Source organism: Pteropus alecto, unplaced genomic scaffold, assembly GCF_000325575.1.
Source record: "Pteropus alecto unplaced genomic scaffold, ASM32557v1 scaffold75, whole genome shotgun sequence".
In the NCBI taxonomy this organism is placed as follows: Eukaryota; Metazoa; Chordata; class Mammalia; order Chiroptera; family Pteropodidae; genus Pteropus; species Pteropus alecto.
Window position 1 is genome coordinate 28331378 of NW_006440638.1, and position 21484 is coordinate 28352861.

The window sequence follows — 21484 nt, forward strand, 5'->3', positions numbered from 1 at the left end:
AAAGAATGTAAAACATCTCAATAATATTTTTATCAATTACAGGTGGAAATGAAAACACTTTGGATTGGATTAAATAAAATACATATTATAAGCAGTTTACCTGTTTCTTTTTAGTTAATTTTAATGTGGCTATTAGAAATTTTAAAATGACATGTGTGGCACACACTATATCTCAGTTAGAAAACACTGATCTATAGCTTCCCACTGTTCTCAGAAAAAAAAAATTTAAAATTTAGTGTGACCCACAGGGCCCAACACAATCAAATCCCTGCCTACCTCTCTCATTCCTCATTCATTCTCCCCGTCTCTCCTCACCCTCCAGCCACACAGATCTTATGATCCCTCACACATAGCAAGCCCATGCCCACCTTAGGGTCTTTGTGCTCATGACTCCATCCTTCCGCAATGTTCCTTCCATGGTGACTCTACTCATAGCTGACTCACTCTCCTTCTTCAGGTCTCAGTTCATATGTCACCTCCTCCATCCGGCCTTCCCAGACCACCTGATCTGAAGGGATCACACATCCAGTGAATCTCTTCTCCATTTGTTTTCTCTGAGACATTCATTGCCATCCTTAGTCACCTTTTCTAATAAGCTGTTCACCTGCTTAACGTCTGTCTCTCCCTACTAGAATAGAAGCTATGTGAGGGCAGGAACCTTTCCTGTCTTATTCACTCTCTGTCATATCTGAAGATCAGTGCCTACAAACACTCAGCTCGATGTTTGTTGAATGAATGAATGAATGAATAGTGAAAAGAACATGAGACTCAGAGTCAAAAATCCCAGTTAGGACTAACTGGTGATAATGATGAGAACAACACTATCATCTCATTCCAGGTGTTTACTCTTTTCCCTGTAATCATCCTCAACAGTCACTATGAGAGGTAGTGTAGCATAATTGAAAGGATACAGTCTGGAGTTAGAAGCCCTGAGTTCAAATTTCAGTTCTGCCATTTACTGGCTATGTGATCTTGGATAGAGCCCTTGACTGTCCCAAACCTCCATTTTCCCCCAGAGTGGCTGTCTTGAAGTTCAAGTAAGATACAGCTTTGTCAACCAGAGAACCTCAGTGATATTTATTAGACCAAGACGTTCCTGAAGGGGATAGATTCTTTAGTTACCTGGGTGTCCCCAAAACCTAGCACAAGGCTTGGCTTAAGAAATGCCCCAAATTGCTTGCTGGATAAATGAAGCTTCTAATAAGACCCAGCAATGAACCTTGGGGAATTCCAAACTCTCTACTGTTCCAACCTGGAAAGGACACCCCGTTTTCTACCAAAGAGAAGCAAAAAGGCCTCAGAACTGCAGTGTAATGGCCACGTTGTCTCCATTTTCCAGAAGTTGCAAACTATAGGAGTCTGTCCAGGTTTCCAGTCAAGACTCTAACTATAGGTCCTCTGGAACATTTGGCTTCAGAGTGGGTTTAAAGTGTCAGTGTCAGCATCCTCAGCTGGGGAGAGAGCAAGCTCTAGCAGGGAGCAGGGATCACCTTTCTGCCCACGACAGGTTCTTTTCCAGAAAGGAAAGAATGGACTACCTCAAGCAATAGTTCCTGATTCTCACATTCTGAGAAACAGCCACATTATCTGCCTCCTGAATTGAAACTGGGGCCAAGGGTAAAAATAAGGAGAGGAAAAGGTAGATTGTGTTTGGAACTAACAGTGTTAAAGTTAATAACATTAGAATTATTGCATGGAACAATGATTTCTCAAGATGGGGCATGAAAGATGGCTGGGGAGTGGGAAATGACTTCACTGGGAAGGCTTCTGCCTAGTTTGCAAAAGATAAAGCTTGCTTTTGTTATTCTCCTGGCTTCTATTCCCATACCTCAAATATAAAGGCTTCTGGCATGACATCCTAGTAAAATACTATTGTTCCTAGGATTTGCTACTGAAAGAGCTATTCACATGGAAACCTCTCCCAGGCCAGGCTTCTGATGGCCACTGAATATTTACAAACTGGTTTAACATGCAGCCCACCTTGGAAGTTTGGAGGAACCAGACTAGGTGTGTAGCACTGCACCATCTCTCCTTAGTCCCACCTTAGCCAGCTCACTGCTGATTAAAAGCCGGACTCCAACCATCTTTCATTCAATAAATGTGTTCTGAGTGTTTATCACATGCTGGTGGTGGGGCTCTAGCTGGGAGCAAGCAAAACAAACATCAATTAGAGTAGAAATCCATGAAAGAAAAAGGCCATTCCTTGTCTTAGAAAAGGGGAGTCACAAACAGAAAGTGCTTTCCAGCCATGGGAAAAAGGAATCACAATTTGGAATCACTGGTCAAGATTTGGGACTGCTGGAGATGATGATATGTTAAGAACCAAATGGAGGAGGAAGCTTTGAGAAGGAAAGCACCTCCAATAAAAAAAAGTCCTAGAATGTGACTTGCAGCTCCCCCCTTCCTCTAAGACAGTCACATATGATGTACTTTGAAACCAGCCTTCACTCACCCTACAAAATACACATTTAGAGAGAGGGAAGCATAGGAGAGACATACATAATACTATTTGGATTCGCATATCTTTCTAAATTCCAATTCTCATCATTACTGAATTTCTACCCTACAACCCGGTTTTATTTTAGCCCACTTGAGCCCTGGTTTCTGGTAGGGGGCACTGTCAATGGGGTGGGTTACAGGATGAAACCCTCATGACAGACAGAGCAGTTTTCTCCCCAGGATGAAAAGGGCCTTATGTATAGGACTCTGTCCAAGCAGAGAAAATGCCTCTGGGAACCCAGGTCTGTGGAGCTGGGTCAATAGAGGGATGTGGATTTATAGGCAGACAGCACCGAATAGTGAGAGAAAACTGGTTGATGTCATTTTATAGGAGTTGTTATGTTAGATGTTGCAGTACCAATTTCCTAGTTTGTGATTTTTAATCCTGTGCACCTTCTCCCCAGGTGAGTTCTCACTCTCTCAGGTTAAAGCCTTCCTGAAGAGTTCAACTTTAGAGCAGCTTCCTTCTCTGATCCTATTTTCTTATCTGCCAAATGAGAATGATCGTTATTATCATCATCATAGTAATAATACCTGAGATGATTACAAGGATACAAGAAAAGACGACAGGAGTGAAGATGTACATCTTGGTATTTATAAAATCAGGATATTCTTCTTTTCCTCACGGAATCATAAGGATTTACACCAGAGCAAGTTATGGAAGGCATGAATAATATTTTACAAACATTAAGTTAAAAAAAAAAAAAAAACATAAATTCACTGGATTCTCACCTCCTCTCTGGTGCTTGGAGAACTTGCCCAGGTTTGGGAAAAGTTAGCTGGCCAAGGCAACGCTACTGCATACCGCCTTCCTCCCCACTCTCCTCACACCCACCTAGGACAGACAAGGCAGAAAGGGTGGGAAGGGGAACACAGCTCAGTATTTATTTTTGGATCCAGCTCACTAAAAATACCTCGGTTTTCCTGTTTGATGACTCTCCCTTTTGACCTGAATGAATTGCGGGACCCAGCGGGACGCCCCACCCTCTGTTCGTTGTCCTTTAAAGGAGAAGGGCGTGGAGACGGATTCCTGCCGCCGCTCAAGGGACAGATGTGAGGCCGCGGCCGCACTGACGTCAGGGCCGCGCTCTCTCGGCTGCAGCCTCCGGCCCAGCGGTGGCCGCCCAAAGGGAGGGGGGAGCCACACGCTGGGATTGGTTGGCCAAGTGCGAGCGCCCGCACGGATTGGCTGGCAAGGTTTTAGAGGGAGTCCCGCTCTCCAATTAAAGGGCCCCGCCGCGCCCCGCTGCGCGCAGAGCTCCCCCTAGGCCCGCGAACCTGGCCATTCAGCCACCGCTGTCTCTGCTGCGCTCCCTCGCGCCTCTGCCTGAGAAGCTTGCGCTGTTTTTCCAGCCCAGAAGAAAATGGCAAAGGTGGCTAAGGACCTAAACCCAGGAGTTCAGAAGGTGAGCTGTGATCTGTCTGTACTTACCCAGATTCTTTCTTTTCCCCGTTTCCCTCTCCCATGTGTTCGCGCAGACTTACCTAAAAGTAAGAAGAAAACTTTTTAAATTACAAGTCTTCACAAAAAACAAAAAAAGTTGAGAGTACTTGTTTGAACCAATAGGCACACCCACCAAAATTTACTCTTAAAGGCCATTGTGTAAAGTATTTGCAAAGGATCTTAGTTCTTTGGCGATGCTAATTAAAATTTAAATAAGTAAAACCTTTTTTTTAAAATGATAATCCTATGGTCTTTAGGGGAAACGCCTCCCTTCCCCTCTCTTTTCCCCCTCCCGTGATTGAGGTGAATGTTGGGGGTTGGTGCGAAGTGTGGGGGTGAGGGGAACGTGTAATTTTCACTCACAAGAAATTTTCACCTTTTGCTGTCATCCTAGTGTTTTGTGTTACACTTACACACACACGCACACACACACACACACACACACACACACGTTTCTTCAGTGGCTGATGTTGGCAATGGCAGCAGGACAGGGGAACTAATTTCTGTCCCTAGGGTCTGCACGTTTTTCTTTCAAGAAGGGCTAGCTGGAGCCCAAAAGGGCAAGGGTGAATTACCGAGGGTGAATTACCGAGGGTGAATTAGCCCGCAGCTATGACTGCAGCGCCAGCACCCACTGGTTACTTCCCTGAATACTGTTGGGAGAGGGTACAGGCCAGAGGCATAGGACATGTGAACTGGAAAAGAGCAAAGTGACAGCCTAGGCCAGTGGAGAAACTGAGGCCCGAGGCCACAGGGAGTTGGATCCATCAGGCAGCAGAGCATAAGGAAAGCCTTAAGCATTGAAACCCTGGCCCTGACACTTCTTAGCTGCACTGTATTGACCAAGTCACTTTTCTGAGCTCTTTTCCTTGTCGCCAAAGTGGGGATGATAGTCCCCTCACAGCAGTAATAACAGCAATGGTGCATTGTGGGTTAGTCTCCCAAAGCAGTATTTTAAAAAAAAAAGATCTAATTGGCTTTATTGAAGGATACATGAATCAGGCAGCATCCTATCTATTAAATAGAGAGGGGCTCCAAAAAGTTCCAAATCAGTCATTTTAAAACTCTGATTTCAGAGGATTTGGTCTTGCAGGGCAAAGTCTTCCTTAGACATCTAACATTACCTGTAAGGTAGAACTGAGAGGGGGAAAAAAAGAAACTATTGTCAGAATCAAAATAAAATGCAAACCAGCCACTTAGGGGTGCAGCATTCATGCATCTTATTTATAGCTGCGCCATTGCACCACTGACCTTCCCCAGACTCCCACACAGAGTCCAGAGGACCCTTCTGAATGTGTACACCAAGTCAGACTTCCTCAGGACATCTCTGGAATGTACCATGCCCCCTTACATTTGCCAGACTATTTGCAGAATCAAGTCATCTCTCCTTCTACGGAATTTTCATAACACTTTAAACCATGGTAAGATACCTATTAATTTCTACCTAGTAGCGAGTTAAGCATACACTGCTCTTATTTCTCTACACTCTTTTCAAACTCCTTGAGGACAAACCTTTCTTGCTTATCTCTGTTCCAAGACAACATGCCATCCACAGTGGGACTTACACCGCTGTAATATCAATCCAGCCAAGACCAGAACATTCATGGACAGTACATTTTGTGCATTGTTGTTTTTTAATTTGTTGTAGCACCAGGATATTTGTATCTGAACTTACTCCCCAAATTCAGTTAAAGTAAAAAGTTCAGGGCTAAAGAGGGAGAGTCTCGCTATCCTCTGGAAAATCAGATGATTTGGGGTGGTTTTAGCACAAGCTGGCTGTTGGTTATTGTATGGGGTGAGGCAAGGTACATGGAAAACCCCCTCAATGAAAGCCTAAGCCACCACCTGGAGGAAGCCTTGTTTCGTTTTGTTTGCTTTTATAGTTCGTTTTATTATTATTATTATTAAAGTATAGTTAACCTACAGTGTTATATTAGTTTCAGGTGTACAACATAGCGATTCTACATTTATATACCTTACAATGTGATCTCTGCGATAAGTCTAGTAGCCATCTGTCACCATACAAAGCTATTACAATATTTTTGACTGTATTCCTATCTTGTTTTTATTTTTCTTTGCATTGGAGAGTGTGATGATCTGAGTTAGAGGTGGAACATGTTCTCCTTCTTGTTTCCTCTAGTGCCAACTTCCTTGGCATGCAAAGGGTTTATTTTTTCATTTAGATCCAATTACAGGCTTAGAGAAAGAATGCGGTGGGTAGAGATGAAAGGGCAGATATTTTTTACCTCTTGGGACTGTGACAATCAGGAGGAAGATCACCACTTTGTAGCTTAACCAATGTCTTCAACTCAAAAAGTTGAGGGAAGGGAAAGGAGTGGGGGAGAAGCTCTCCCTGCTGAGGGTTAAGGCAATGATTAAACACTTTGTCATATCAACAACATGCTGAAAAGCTTTTATTGCATATTTATGTTTTAAATCTGCAACAATGGGGGTTTTATAACATTTGGCTTCAGGATGCATAATCACACTTAGGCATTTCCAAAAGATTTCACGGGCTCTTAGAGCTGCAAGGGACCTATTTACAAAATGAGAAATGGTTTTAAATGGCATACAAGCTGTCTTCACTGCCCTGCCCCCAAGGGGAGAGGGGTGCAGGGAATTCCCAGCAGCTGGAAAGTCATGTAAAGGTCTTCAAGAGAGAACATAAAATCCAAAAACTGGAGTAGTCTTAGAGGTCATCTAACCAATCCGAGACATACTAAGGGACTTACCATGGGTCACATACATAGTTAGTGGCAGAGCTTAGAAACAGTTCCCTACCTCCTCTCATCTGTGCTAAGTCAAATGGTCCCATTGGGTGGATGCTCTTGAGTTACCATTTGTTTTTCTACTGAGAAAGAGATTTCCCAGCACAGAGAATTCCCTGAGATTAATGAAATAAATAGCCAACATTCCTTGGGAAAAAAAGGCCTTGAAAGCCAAATGCCATTTCTCTTGGTGGAATCAATAATTATTATGGATTTGTTCTTCTGTTGTTTATTAAGTGTATTTTAGAATACTGGTTACTAGTATTCTTGTAATCAGATCTAGGTTCAAATCCCAGCACTACCCCGTACTAGCTATGTGCTCTTGGACAAACTAATTAACATCTGAGTCTGTGTCCTCAGCTGAAAATTGAGGAGACAGTAGCAGCATCTACCTCCCAACGTGGCTGTGATCATTAAATGAGATGATATATATAAAGGAGTTCAGCTCATGAGCTCTCAAATAGAGTTAGCCATTATTATTGTGGGTGGTAGTGGTATATTTTGATGGGTGTGTGAATGCTGAAAAGAGTCTTTGGTGAGTGAAAGACACATTTTTTCTTTATGACCATCCCACCTGAAGAGCAACTAATTTTTATTCAACTGAACCAAAGTCTGTTGCTCAGCCTTGATAAGCTAGGACAGTGAGTAATAATCATGTCTTTATTCTAGCCTAACAGATAAAAAAAATCTGCTTCCACAGAACAGAGATTACCAGTCATTGAACATTTCACTCTGGAGTCATAGAATTTTAGGCTAGAAGGGAATGTGGAGCTCTTTTCACTTCTTAGATAAGGAAACTGAGGCCCAGAGGGATCAAGCTCCTCACCTGAGATTGCTAAGAGGGTGTGCTGAAGGCCTTTAGGCTCTGCAAGAATACAAGCCCTTTGGCTGCCAAGGAGCCCTTAGAAGGTATTTAGAAAGGACTAGAACAAAAAGATCTAAGAGCATGTTCACTGTTGACTGAGCATGTGCCAATGGACTGGATCCAAAGGGTTCTATTTTTCAACCCTCAGCACAATGTTGGAGGAGCATTAAATGATAGTTCTTCTAAGTGCAGTCATTGCCAGGTTCAGCTGGGTGTCTCCCTCTACTCTCTCCACATCACATCCCTCTTGGCTTTCCTGTCCTTCAGCTTTCTCCTCCCATCTGTACTCAGCCCTTCCTGCTTTCACCTCCAGTTCCTGCAGCGTGCAAAACTGCTGGCACGTTGCCTGGGCAAGCCGATCCAACATAAACACGGCTCCTCAAGAATTGTCATTGGCTCCCTCAATCTTAAAAATATATTAAGCCGTCACTTAAAGACTTTAATAGCCAAGGCACTGGAGACATGCCCATAGGTGTATATAAGCAACTTGGCCCAAAAGAAAGCCTTATTTTAAAAAAAGAAAAGAAATTATCCAAGTCCTTCTTAAAGGATTTCCTAAAACAGATGCTGAAGCCATTACTTCATAATTGCAGATGCTTGTCATATTGTGCAGAGGTGTCTGAATATGTGGGGTTGGGGGCTAATGATTGACTTTCACCAGTGCATCCACCATGTGTGGTGGTGAGAGGCAAGGAAAGGCTTAATCACAGAGCATCTCTAGGCTTTAATTTAAGCCATCTCAGCTCCAAGATCTCCTTGCCCAGAGCTTGCAGCAGTTCTACAAGTAGGACAGACAAGTTTGAGAAAAGACAAAAGGGAGGAAGGAAAGACATCTCAATTCACACAGGGAACTTTGACGTTTTCTCACATCTTATCTCCTTTAGCCTTAAGGACTACCATGAAGAAAGATTAGTGTCCTTTTTACATGAGTAAATTAAGTCTGAGGGTTTAAATGACTTGCCTAAGATCATATGATTGCAGGTTAGGAACACAAACCCAGTCTTCTCTAATTCCAAAACTTAAGCTCTTTCCACTACAAGAAAAAACAAGGCTTTCATTAGAAGTGGAAGTCTGGAGAAGAGGGACTATGGCTATTGCTATGAGCTTCACAAAGATCAAAGTCTCCCTACACAATGATAGTTCGATTCAGGAACTGCCCAGCATTTACCAGATGTTACCAGGCATCTGTACCTCTCTGATATCTTTCGGTCACTACCAGGTTTATACTGCCACCCATGCTGTCACAGCCATTCCCCATGTATAGAACAAGGGCTTTCTAGATTTCTCCTGGTTCCTAGTTTTCTAGAAGATTTATAGAACTCTCTATGGAGGAAACTGATAGACAATCTAAATCATACCATATTATCCTGAAATTACTGAAGAAGCAGTGACACTTGACAAAAAGAAAAAATCTTGGAGATCCCAGACCAGAGCTTCCAAGAAATTCTAGCCTGAGGATAAACTTGTATCTCTCCATGCCTGGTCAGGCTGACTCCTGGTCTACCCAACAGCATGTGAATCAGGACAGAGCAAAACAGCCCAAGCCCCCACCAGGACGTGCTTTAAAAGGAAATAAGATCGTTGAGGGAGCAGAAACCAAAGACTCCACTTGACAAGTCACTCCTTAAGGATAAAGGAGCACTGGGATCCAGCCCATGGTGGCTGTTTCAAATCCACATAATTTGTTTATGGATTCCCCCGCCCCCACCCCCGCTTCCTCCTGTTTTAAAACATTGGCTCCTTTGTAAAATGAAATTTTGGAGAAAATAAATCATTATATAAAAGAGCTGAGCAGAATCTCGTGATCTGCTTTCATGCTACAGATGGGACATGGGGGAGAAATGGCAGATCCAAAATTTACACATGAAATAACTGAAAGGTACATTGACTCACGGCATCCTTCATGAGTGAAGGAAAAAAGAGTATCTTCCATGTCTGTCATTTTCATGCTCAGAATACTCTGATTTCTTGTCAACTTTGTACTCTAAAACTTTGGAAGGACAAGCGAATATTTCAGCTCTGAACTTAGCTTTGGCCACAAGGTTTAGAGGCCATTTTGAGGAGTAGTTAATCACATGACCTTTGCAAGCATGGGCATCTAGATGTGACTCGTAGTTCTGCTGTTTGCTCTGTCTGCAACCTTTGCCAAGTCATTTATCTGGATCTCTGGTTCCTCATTTGAGAAAGAAGAATTAATAATAGTTCTACATTTAAATAATAACTGATAAGATGAAGCACATAAAGTGCCTGGATACATAGTAAGTGCCCAAAAAATATTTCTTCCTGCTATTATTGATATGCCCTTTCATCAGCACAGTGCAGAAATCTCATAGGTAATTGAGTGCTGAAACGTGGAAGACCAAGTTTAGTTTACCTACATCACATGTGGTTCTAAGATATCAGATTGCAGGACCTTCTCTTCGTAGCTAAACTTAGACCTAGTCATAAATATACTCAGGCCACATCATATGCAAAATCATGACAATGACAACAATTTGTCCTGGATGTCTGGTTGCCACACTTCTAAAAAGCAGCCCTCCCCTTGCATGGGGAGGCAACCAGTCATTAGCCTCAGCTGTGTGATCTTACACAGGCACTTACCGTCACCAAGCCTTGGATATCTTACTTATAAGACAGGATAATAGCCACTTATTTCTCATTTAGCAAATATTTATTTAGCACTTATTATTATTCTGGCTGCTGAATACAAGAAGGTGAATAAGAATATTTTGATTCTTGCCATGTAAACTTGAGTCTGGTGGAATTCATTTCTCATAAAGATGGGAGAAAGGCAGAATAATGTCATTGTTCTATGATTCTTCATGTTCCTTGACCTCCCTCACCACACACAACACACACACACACACACCCTTCTTTCTCCTCCTTTGCCACCTACCCTCAGATTTACCAGCACTGCACACCTCTGAGCCACATCCTGACCCCAGTCATCTCTACAGTTTAAGGATGGAATGAGTATAATTCTTTTCCAGTTTTTGCATTTTAAACAGAACATTGAGTGAAGAGAAGTCTGAGGCAACAGGTACTGGCCACTGGCAGCTCTCAGGTACCACAGATAACCAGTGGCCCCTTCTGCCTTCTCGCAGACCTGTAGTGGTGGACAAGTTGTCTGTGTTTGCTCTATGTCTTCAGAGGCTCTGTTCTTTGTGGTGTTGGTGTCAGAGACACCAAAGGGCAGGAGCATGGGGAAAGGGCTCTTGGATGACTAACGCCCCGTAAGAAACCTGCCTTAAGAAGACAGCATCTATTGGGGCTGTCTGACTAAGTGGCATTTCCAGGTACTGATTCATGAGGCTGACCACTGAGGTGATTGACTTAATTCATCTGATGGCTAGAAGAGGTGGAGGGAACATGGAATTCAGCCCTGCCCTCATCCTGGAAGAGATCTTACCTGCCAAGGCAGGCCTGTGCTCCCCACTCCAGCCCTGGTTCTGTGGGTGTCCTTGTTAAAGGGATCTGACCCTAATAGGGGGAGGAGTCAGCATTTGGGGCTTCTTGCTTTAGAGGAAGTCTGGGAGGGAGTTTTGTTTTGTTTTGTTTTGTTTTGTTTTGTTTTGTTTTGTTTTGTTTTAATCTTGCTAGTAGATAGAGGAGAGGTTTTTAACCAGGGATCTGTGGATAGATTCGAAGGTATCAAGAAATGTAAATGCATGTTTATATCCTCAACCTCTAACTAAAATTCAGTATTTCCTTCACTTACGAATGAAGACAAAGACCTGACAGTTTAGCAGCCTCTGTGCCTTTGTTAAAAAATCAAATATAGCTATTTTACATGATATTCACATTGGAAAAAGAATTTAGTTGCAGGCCTTATGCTGTTGATACCAATGGAAATCTGATGTTTTCATAACCTATTCCGGCTATGGTAGATGCCCAATGTACCACTTATACTCATTCCTGTTCTGAAATAACAGTAATTAGATCCACTGCTAGATCCTATTAATTAACTTAATAAAGGGTGATATGTTACCAAATCACAGAGTTGTTTTTATATATTGATACCATTTCAATATATCAGTTTCCTTTATAATTCTATGTATTATATGCATTTAAAACATTGTTCTGAAAAGGGATACTTTCATGTCAGATAGCCAAATATATTAAGACTTCCATTGAAATTAAGGTTTAACAGTGTCCCACACACACACACACACGCGCGCGCGCTCACACACACACACAAATACATACATGTAAATATAAACACACATACACATGTACAACTATAGTGAATTGAGATCTGAGGTTCTTGGACTAGACTGAGTTCGAATTCCAGCTCTGCCACATGTTTCCGATTACCTTGGATAAGTCACATTAGCTCTCAGCCTCAATTTCTTTATCAATAAAATGGGACTAAAGGTTGTGGTCCTCACAACAATAATCTGTTTAAAGTTCTTAATGCAGTTTACCTCTCCCTTGATTTACACAGATTATCCATTCCACACGTCTTTTTTTTACGTGGAAGAAAACCACATAAAAAAAAATCTACCAGTATAAAAAAAAATACTAATGAAATAGGCCAATATAAGTCATAAAAATATTTATTTCACGTTTTCACAAAAAAAATGTTAATGAAAATTCAGAAAAACCAAAAGAAATTTCATTCACTGTCGGTGTCTGTGCTGTAATCTAAAGCAATCAACTTCTTTTTCAGTCACTATCTTCATTGCTCAAAATATTTGGAAGTACTACTTTAGTTTCATTATTTATGTTTATGCTTTTGGATGATCTTTTTCCAATCCCATCTTTCGCTAAGTTTTCATGATTTCTTTGATATTCACTGCCACATTTTGAAAAACCTTTTTGAAATTTTAAGGCTCGTTGGATATTTAGATCAATATCTGGAACTGCAGTTTCCAGTTTTGTGTCCAATTGAAGAGCTTTGTAAATATTTTCTGCAGCGAATGAAATTGGTTCAAGGTCAGTACCGTATTCGTTGGCAGGATGAACTTCAGATATTAAGTGAATTAATTCATTATCAATTAATTCATGATCAACTAGTAATTCATTAATGTCATGTGCATTCAAATTGTCAGAGCTGCCTTCTTGAAGTTCGTTTAATAAATTAATAATGTCAGTTAATCCTTCTTCAGTTGGTGGAAACTTATTCCCTGGTAGAGCAACTTCTGGCCATATTGCTTTCCAGGAAGCATTTAAAGTCGATGGCTCACTCAAAGCTAAAGCAATATTCTTGATACAACTTAAAATTATGTATTTATTCCAGGCTTCTGTAACTGTAAGTGATTCAAGTTTATTAAAAATATTAAAACTCCATTTAATGTACTAATTAATCTTAAAGGTGGAAACAATGCCTTGATCTAAAGATTGTATCAGGGAAGTTTTATTTGGTGGAAAACATACAACTTTTATATTTGGATGTCCTAAATTGTATGGATGACCAGGTGTATATTGAAAAGTAAAAGTATTTTAAAAGAAGACATTTTACTTTCATATAATTTTTAGCTTCTACAGCAAAACATTTGTAAAACTAATCCCAAAAAATGTCAGTAGTCACCCAGGCTCTTTTATTTGTCATCCAATGAATGAGAAGATCATTAATTATGTATTAGTAAATATTAGTTCTTTGTACGTTGCTTAGTTAAGCTATTGTTTTTTTAGAAAGAGTAATTACCAATAATGGAAATGGAAAAAAAAAACTGCATAAAATGAGACCACGTAAATTTAAATCACATATAAAAAGTCTGCGTGAATGGGGGGGAATATTTACCACATGTAAAAAAACTCACGTGAAAAAAAATACTGCGTAAATCAAAGGACAAGTGTACTTGACAAATAATGAATGTGCGTTACATGAGGTATCTTTACTATTAAAAGAGCTAATGACAATGAAATTAATGAGAATAAAAACATTATTTTGATGAAACTATTTTCTACCTCTGATTTGGCCGACTTTAAAATTTTATTTTGTGCAAACATATGCAATTATTACATACCAGGGACTGAACTGGGAAGTGGAGAAGTAATAGGAAAGAATTCCCAGAGGCTGATGGATTCAGAAAAGGAACACCCAGTTCATCCATCAAAGATCATGTCAGTGTCTCATGACCTTGATCAGAGGTATGAATGGGCCTGAGGGAGATCAAAAGAGGAAGTACTTAACCTTACCTGTCAGGTCAGGGAATGCTTACTGAAGAGGTGACATTTGAGCTGAGTGTTGAAAGATAAGGATGAATGAGCTATTAGGATTGGGTCACAGTCCAGTTTTATGCCTTCCAAGTCTGACACCAATATATTCCATCTTATTTAACTTCTAATTTGGGGAATATGATCCATGTTAAACTGTGGAGAAATACATTCCTCTGTATCCACCATCCATGATGTACATCTGTTATTTTCTGATCTAAGAACTGGTTCCTCTTGGCTCTCAACCAGAACCCTTTGGTACGGTAGGATAGGAGGGCCTGCCAAGCTGGCATGCAGAAAACTTCTTGTGGTGGTGGCTTGAGACTCCCCTAAGCCTAGCAATAGAGTGCCCACAAACCCAGACCCACTGAGTTTAAATTTTTGCAGGAAGATAAAGATTCATGTTGTGACAGAAGAAAAGATAACTGAGGATATGCAAAATATATGGAAAGCAAGGAACACACATAACACCTGTGAGATTCAGAACACTGCACGTGTGAGCAGAACATAAAAACATTTCAAAGTGAACTCACCTTTAAACTCTGAAGTCATTTAAATGATCAGTAGAGGAAGACAAATCCAAGATAGGATTCCTCAATGAACTGTGAGGGAAAAAATTGGCCTTCGAAATAGGGGAACTTGATTAACAAGATCTAGAATCTTGTGGCCAAACAATTCAGATTTCTGACTTGGTCTCTAAATATGGGTTCCTCCTTGCCATGTTTTAGGTCAGATGATGCATCAAAATGAAAAGCATATGGTTTGAATATTAAAATGCCACTGGGATGATTATTCTTGATTTTTGTTGGTTACATATGGTATGTTAAACAGAAAAAAAAAGATCCCAGGTGATTCCCTGCCAATTAGCTGAAAAAAAATGAAATTATGATCATCCCTGTGTTTGCAAGGACCTGAAGAAGAGGCAAGATTTGATGGAAAAGCTGTGTTTTCTCAAGTCTGTTGTCCTACATAGCCAATAAGCCCAAACAGCCCGTGTGGAGAGCATCCCCTGTAAGAAGATTCACACTAATTAGGATGGCTGTTGTCACCCTTTCTGTACCTTTGCTGGGACAATCACAAGGAAAATCATCATATACCTATTCGACTAATACTTGTACTGTATATTTCAGCAATTAGAATTCATTTTTAGGGGGTGAAATAGGTCTTAGAGATTCTCTAGGTCAACTTCTTTATTTAACAGACAAGGAAATAGATCTAGCAGGTTAGGTGACTTGCTCAAGGTCACAGAGCTTATTAGGAAAAAAGCATTACACTTTCTATGTGGTGGGTCCTCTTTCTCTTGCTACAATATTCTGCTTCCCCCACACTGATCTGTTACTCATTCCCTGTCCATACATCTTATTCTTCGCATGCATGCTGAGCAGCCTTCTCCATGGGCCAAAATCCTATCCATTTCTCACTTCCTTCCTCTATGAAGCTGTCAGTGCAGACCAAGTTCTTTCTCCTCTGAACTCCTAGCATGGATTTACTCTCTTACTGAACAAACATTTCATTTTCTGAATGGCCCTGGAATATGTGCAATTGCTGTCTTGCTTATTTAACTCCTGTACCATAATATCATCTTGGTGCCTAAGTTCTCCATTTTATAAGCTCCTTGAGGGCAGGGACCATACCTTAGCTCCTTTGTGCCACCCTCCACCCTGCCCCCAGGAAGCCTGGCATACCTTGAGGGCTCAACAATGTTAATAGATAGAAAAGGAAATTGAATGAAATAAGGTTATAGGAGAGAGAAGGAAAGGTATCAAAGAAGTAAGAGCAACTATTTCTCCTTCCTGGCAGAGACAAGGAATCCTGCAGGGATAGAAAGGGTTACAAGAACATGAGGATGGAGGATATAAGACAGACACAAAATAGAGTAGGTAAGACCATTAACTCCTCCAGTGCCTACACGTATTGTTTAATCTAACACTTTCTGATTTGTGGACCGAAATCAGAACTAGCCAGGTAGGAGTGGGGCCAAAGGAGTGGGAGGGATCCTCCTTGGTAGTATTTAAGAAGGATCTTAAAATGAGAAGGAAATGAAAGTGAGAGGGTTGGGGAAGGCATTATTCCAAAGCGGACCCTGACTATTTAATGTCTGCTTCTAAGTTTATTATCCTCCTTCAAACTTGTCTCCAAAAGGTTTGACTTTAGGATGGTAGATGAGCCAAGCCTTGACTTGTTTCCTTCCTTCCAACAACTAACACGAAGCTTCATCTGAACCTTGAAGCCCTGTTTCTGGCTGGAAGTCTTTTGAGAACAAACTCCAATAGTTTCCGTGATCTGGGGAGGCAGTTGGCTTAGCTCTCTAGACAACAGCAGCCACATCTCAGGAGAGTTGGCCCTCCTGAAAGTCAAGAGCCAGCAAGACGGCTGAAAATCGGCTGAAATTTAGTCCAAACCACTCATAGCTCAGACTGATATCTACTTTAAGTTTCTAGTCCTTGATGAATATTTATACCAAAATAGGGCCAATGGAAAAGTTCCATCTGTGTGGATTTTAAGAGTTTTGCCTTTCCTCAGCCACGTTGACCAAACTCAGGAAAGCAGTGGAATCATTGCCAAGTACATGCTCTTTGAAGTGCAAGAAATTCTGAGAAGGCCCTGGACCCCATCATATTTCTTCTTATTCTGAAGACTTAGAGTTGGCACACTTTTTAAAAAAAAAAAAAAACGCTTAATATCAACACCTCTCAGTGCTCTGTAATTTTAGCCAAGCCCTTAACACTGAGCTGACCGCAAATACGCTTTTGAAATAGTGAATGATAAGTCTATGCAAAGTTTTGCTGGAGGAAATTGCTTTGTTGGTTGATACTCTACCCCCCCACCCCCTGCCTTTTAAAAATCATAAATGGGGCAATTAATCATTTTAATTCTGCTCTTTACTTTGCTAGTACAGAAATGCCTCCACATTTTCTCCTCAGTTTTATTAGTCATTCTATACTCCTCAGAACTAAAACTCCAGAAACTTCAGCCATGTTCTGCCCTTGATATGAGGGGTAAAAATAGAGGCTTTGCTCTTTCGCTAGACATAGTAGCTGCACTTAACAAGCATGGGCCACGTTCTGACATCGTTCTTCATAGTTTTTTCCTAATGTTTACACCAATCCCATTTTACAGATGAGTAAATCAAGATTCAGAGGGATTAAGTAAATTGCCATGATGATGACATAACTAGTGTGATGGATATGAATTAAATGTAAGAAATTCAATCCAAAGCTGCACACTAGTCTGTCTATACCATTTTCCATCTATTACCCAACAGGATTCCAAAAGGATGGGCTATGGACACATTGGTCAAAAGATGAATTTACTTGGTACATTGACATGCGTTAATGACATTGAACCACATTAGAATCTTTTTCCCTTTTCAGTTCTTCTGTCCCTCTGATTATGTCAAGGAGCAAGTCTCGACTGGTCCTAAAATGTCTTTAACACCTAAACAGTGACCCAACTTCACTTTAAACTGTTGGAGAGTGGTCCTCAACCTCAGAGCTTTTAGAAGGCAATCATATTAGCTAGAATTTAATAATGTTGTTGCACATTTACTATATTTTTTATGGTTACCTTATATTTTTATACATTTTAGGGCTAAAGGTTTTTGGTTTTTTTTTTCAAGAAATAAGATTTTTAAATGATTTATTTAAAGAGAAATTATAAGTAAATAATTACACAGATGGCATATTAAGGATAAAATTAATGAAAGAGGAGCATAGAGTCCCATAAATATCTAATATTTGATAATCCTGATCTCTACAGAACATCACAGTTTTCAAAGCATCTCATATGCATCATCATATTTGATTCTCACAACAACCCCATGAAGCTGGTAGAGATTACAACACATTTTAAAGATGAAAAATTCAAGATTCAGAGAGCAGAAACTGCTGACTGGGGTCATACAGATAGTGAAAAAAGGGACCAGAGCTCAACTTCAGCTCCTCAAGTTCCAACATGGACAATGTTTCCCCAACACTGCCAGCAAATCATGTCAAGGGCAGGAGTAGATAAAGGAATATTCCAAAGCAATGAGCCACGACCAGAAATGCTATGAAAGTCTGCAGAACCTTATGACTCTCACGAATTAAGCTGAGTTTTCACAATTTCCTAGTGCTTGTATATATTCTGTTTCATGGACAGCCTGCAGTTGCTACATTCTGAGTTTCTCTACGGAAGTCTGGTTTTCTCTAATGAGTCAACTTCCAGAAGGTTTAGAAACTGGCTCTCCTATCAGGGAAACATCAACTTCTGGGGTACACCATGAAAGGGATGACACAAACTAGAAACAGGCCCCTCACTGAGGAAAAGTCAGGTTCTGTTCAATAAGAAGAGCTTTTTTTCCAAGCCTCCTTGCTTTGGGCTGTTGACTAGAATTCAGACCACAGGTCTAGGTGACTGTGTGGACAAGGATACCATAAACCAGTGGGTTTGGGTGGCAAAGAATATGAGTTAGTAGTTCTATAGGTCTGTATGTGAAGAGATTCCAGGAGCTGAAAAAACTCCTGGGGACAAAGCTGAGGTTTAGAGGAAATGGTTGAAGCCATTTGAGTACATTCATACATAAGAGAAGAACATGTTGAGAATGAAGAGCAGACAAGCTAGTGCTAGAACTTTGGAAGGGAGAGGTGAGCCATTGCTCGGGCAGAGCAGGGCTGGCTAGAGGGGTTAGATGACCAGGGGAAGCTAGAATCTTGGATGTCAGAGGAAACCAAGGTAGTTCTTTTCTCTTCCAACCCCTGCAGGCATCAGCCTCAGATATAGACTATCTGGTATATGTTACCTTTTAATGGGCCAAGAAGCATTGGTCAAGGCAAAAAAAAAAAAAAAATGGAAAGTGTTATAAAAGAAGCTATTCATAGAAATGATTATTGAGGAGCTACTATGTGCAAGGCATTATTTCAGGTACTGGTGATAGAGCAGTGAACTAGACTTGCAGGACCGTGCCCCCCATAGAATTTATAGTGCAGCAGAAAAGAATGACATTAAAGAGTCATGTCTATGATTAAATAATTATAATCTTGTACTAAGAAGTACAAGATAGAGGGTTTTCTAAGACAGTGTGATAAGGGTACCTGAAGAATGAATAGGAGTTTATTAGGTGAAGGGAGAAAGAATTGGTCCAGGCAGAGGGAACTGCTTGTGGGCAGACTCAGAGGTATGCAGGAGTTGGGCATTTTTCCTGGGGCATAGGTTAAATGAATAATTCTAAATTTAATTAAGAGAGAATTTTTTGGAAAAGAACATGGCTTCTGTAGTTATGATTTTACATTTTAATTGTGTTAGATGAGCTTCAAAGGTGAGACCTTGGAAGTGAATCATTTGCGAAGTGATTGACCATCGGCTAATTTCCGTTTCATAAAACTGGGCTTAGAAAAACTTGGCCTAAATACACTTTAAGATGTTTTCATTTCTAAGAATCTATGATTTTCATGTGTCAGATTTTCTTAAATTCAGGATTTAACTATATAAAATATATATAACTAGTGCATATGTAGGAGGAAACTCGAAGAAAGGATGAAATATTTGAAAGTGTATTTAATGTTAGTTTTAAAAATATATGATAGCTAAAAAGAGAGAGGAGGGAAATCATTTATAAGAAGGATACTTGTTTTAAACCCCAAAAAAAGTCTTGTTAAAGGCATTACACTAAAATACAAGTTGTTTTTTTTTTGTTTTTTTTTAACATTAAGGCACCAATGTTGGTTGAAGAAAGTTTTGTGTGTGTATGTGTGTGTGTGAATGCTTCCATTGTCATATAAGTTAACCTACGAATTTGGAGCTGAGTTTCACAGCAGGATCATTTACACAAGCAAAGACTTCAGACTTTTAATAACAGTGCTGTACATTTACACAGCACATTCCCTTTTGATATTAAGATTCAGGTAGGCAAGATTAAAAATTCTCCAACTTGGTTTGCTAAGTCTCTCCCATTTCCAAAATTATTCCAATAAAAGTGTGTCATCCTTGGAAAGATCAGTAATGTTGCAAGATAAGAATTCAGACACACACACAAAGAGACACACCACATACAAACAGACCAAATTTTAGGAAGATGGTCTTAAGACATCGGACCGCTAAAATCAGAAGAGTCTTATAAAACGGGGGGAGGTGCAAAAAGGAAGTTTGTCAGCCTCAAGCTTACAGTTTTCTATTTGAGTCTATTAAAAGCTGAAACCTAAGAACCATGAAGCCAATTAGATTTTAATTTCCAAGTGTAACTTGAAGATATTAGGCCTGGAGACACCAACAGCTTGTTCTCATTTAGGAAGTAGGGAGGGGGGAGTAGTGAGTCTTTTTAAGGACTTTAAATTTTCATTTATCTTGAAGTCCCCTAAGCTACTTGGTAAATCTCTAACTAAGATTCCCCAGGGAGGGTTGGATAATTTCTGGCTCATAGTGAGGCTGGTGGCTTTACTTATATCTTCCAAAAAGCTGGCAGGGCCTTTCTAAGAAAGAAAATTAAGACCACTTCAAGACAAAAAGATTGCATTGGAGCCTCTGGAAACACTTAGTTTGGCAAGAAATGCCAGGACAGCTCTTGCCCTTTGGGGATTCCTTTCATAGTCAAGGAAAACAAAGCCCACCCCCTGGGATCTGAGTGGTCTCAAAATGCCCCTCCCCTCCCCCCCAAAAAAGTCTGGAGTTAGGGGAGCAGGAGGACCCTCTTTCCAAGAATGATTTCAGTTAAGCAGCTGAGCCCCTCAGATAATGGGCTGACTTTTCTAGAAACTTGGACAGTTTTCAAAAACAGAAAAGAATTGTTTTGCCCCCTAAGCTGGTTTTGTCAGCCAGTTTGTGCAATTCACTGGGCATGACATTCTGCCAGTGTCTGCAGTTCAAAGGGAGCTGCTGTCAAAGACAGTTCAGTCTTAAAAATTCTATTGCTACAGTCCAACAGGGTTCCTTATACATAAGATTTGTGGACCTGTTTTGGATACAGCCATGTGTAAACATCAGCTATCAGCAAGAAGCAGGCGGAGAAGAGGCTGGCTTCCTTTCTGCTTCCATCCTCTGCCAAAAGAATGTCAAACAGAGGAGTCAGAGTCTTGGACAGGGACTGACAACTTCCTAGATCTTCCTTCGACCCTCAAACAGATCTGATCATCCGGTCATCAATCATTCAAGTTAGGATTTGGAATTTTTGCCTTGTTCTTTACTCTGTTTTAAGTGACCAGACCCATCACCTTTCAAAGATAGAAGAGATATTCTGCAAATATTTTGAGACTGCCCACTTTCATCTGGGAGAGGGAGCCCAGCCATGCAAATTGTTTCCTAGCAGTGCTATAGCTCTTCCATCCAAACGTGTTGAATCATGTCAGACCTTTCCAAGAGCTGCAAACCCTTGAAAAATGTACAGATTTGAGTCTTATCGTCTCTGCCTTTTTTTTTTTTTAATTTAAGTGCTAAAAATGCAAAAGAGTAAAATTATCAAAAAGGCAGACAGAAAGAAGGAAAAGAAAAAGGGGCAGATAATCCCGTATCTTGGCTGGCGGAGCACTCAGGGTCTGCTCCATCATGCCAAGTGATAATGTGGTAGGAGGCAGACATTACTAACAGACTCAGTTAACTGACCAGGCCAGATAGCAGAGAAAACTGTGGTTGCAGTAATTCGTTTTTAATCAGAAGGAGATTCCAGGAAGCAGACGGTTAAGGATGGGGTTTTTTAGGGTGGAGTGAGGTTTTAAAACCAGTCACCTTGAAGGCGGGCTTTATGCCCTTATTCTTCTCAGAGCCCAGGGTCTGGGCATT

General features: G+C 40.6%; 1 protein-coding gene across 1 annotated transcript in view; it reads left to right on the forward strand.

Moving 5' to 3' along the window:
* Window positions 1-3734: 3734 nt before the first annotated feature.
* The window catches only part of LMCD1 (LIM and cysteine rich domains 1), a 57752-nt gene continuing 40002 nt past the window's right edge, over window positions 3735-21484 (forward strand). The window contains exon 1 of the mRNA XM_006917571.2: window positions 3735-3905. Within this exon, the coding sequence (XP_006917633.1) occupies window positions 3864-3905 (42 nt within the window). The 5' untranslated portion in view covers window positions 3735-3863. The remainder of the gene's footprint in view (window positions 3906-21484) is intronic.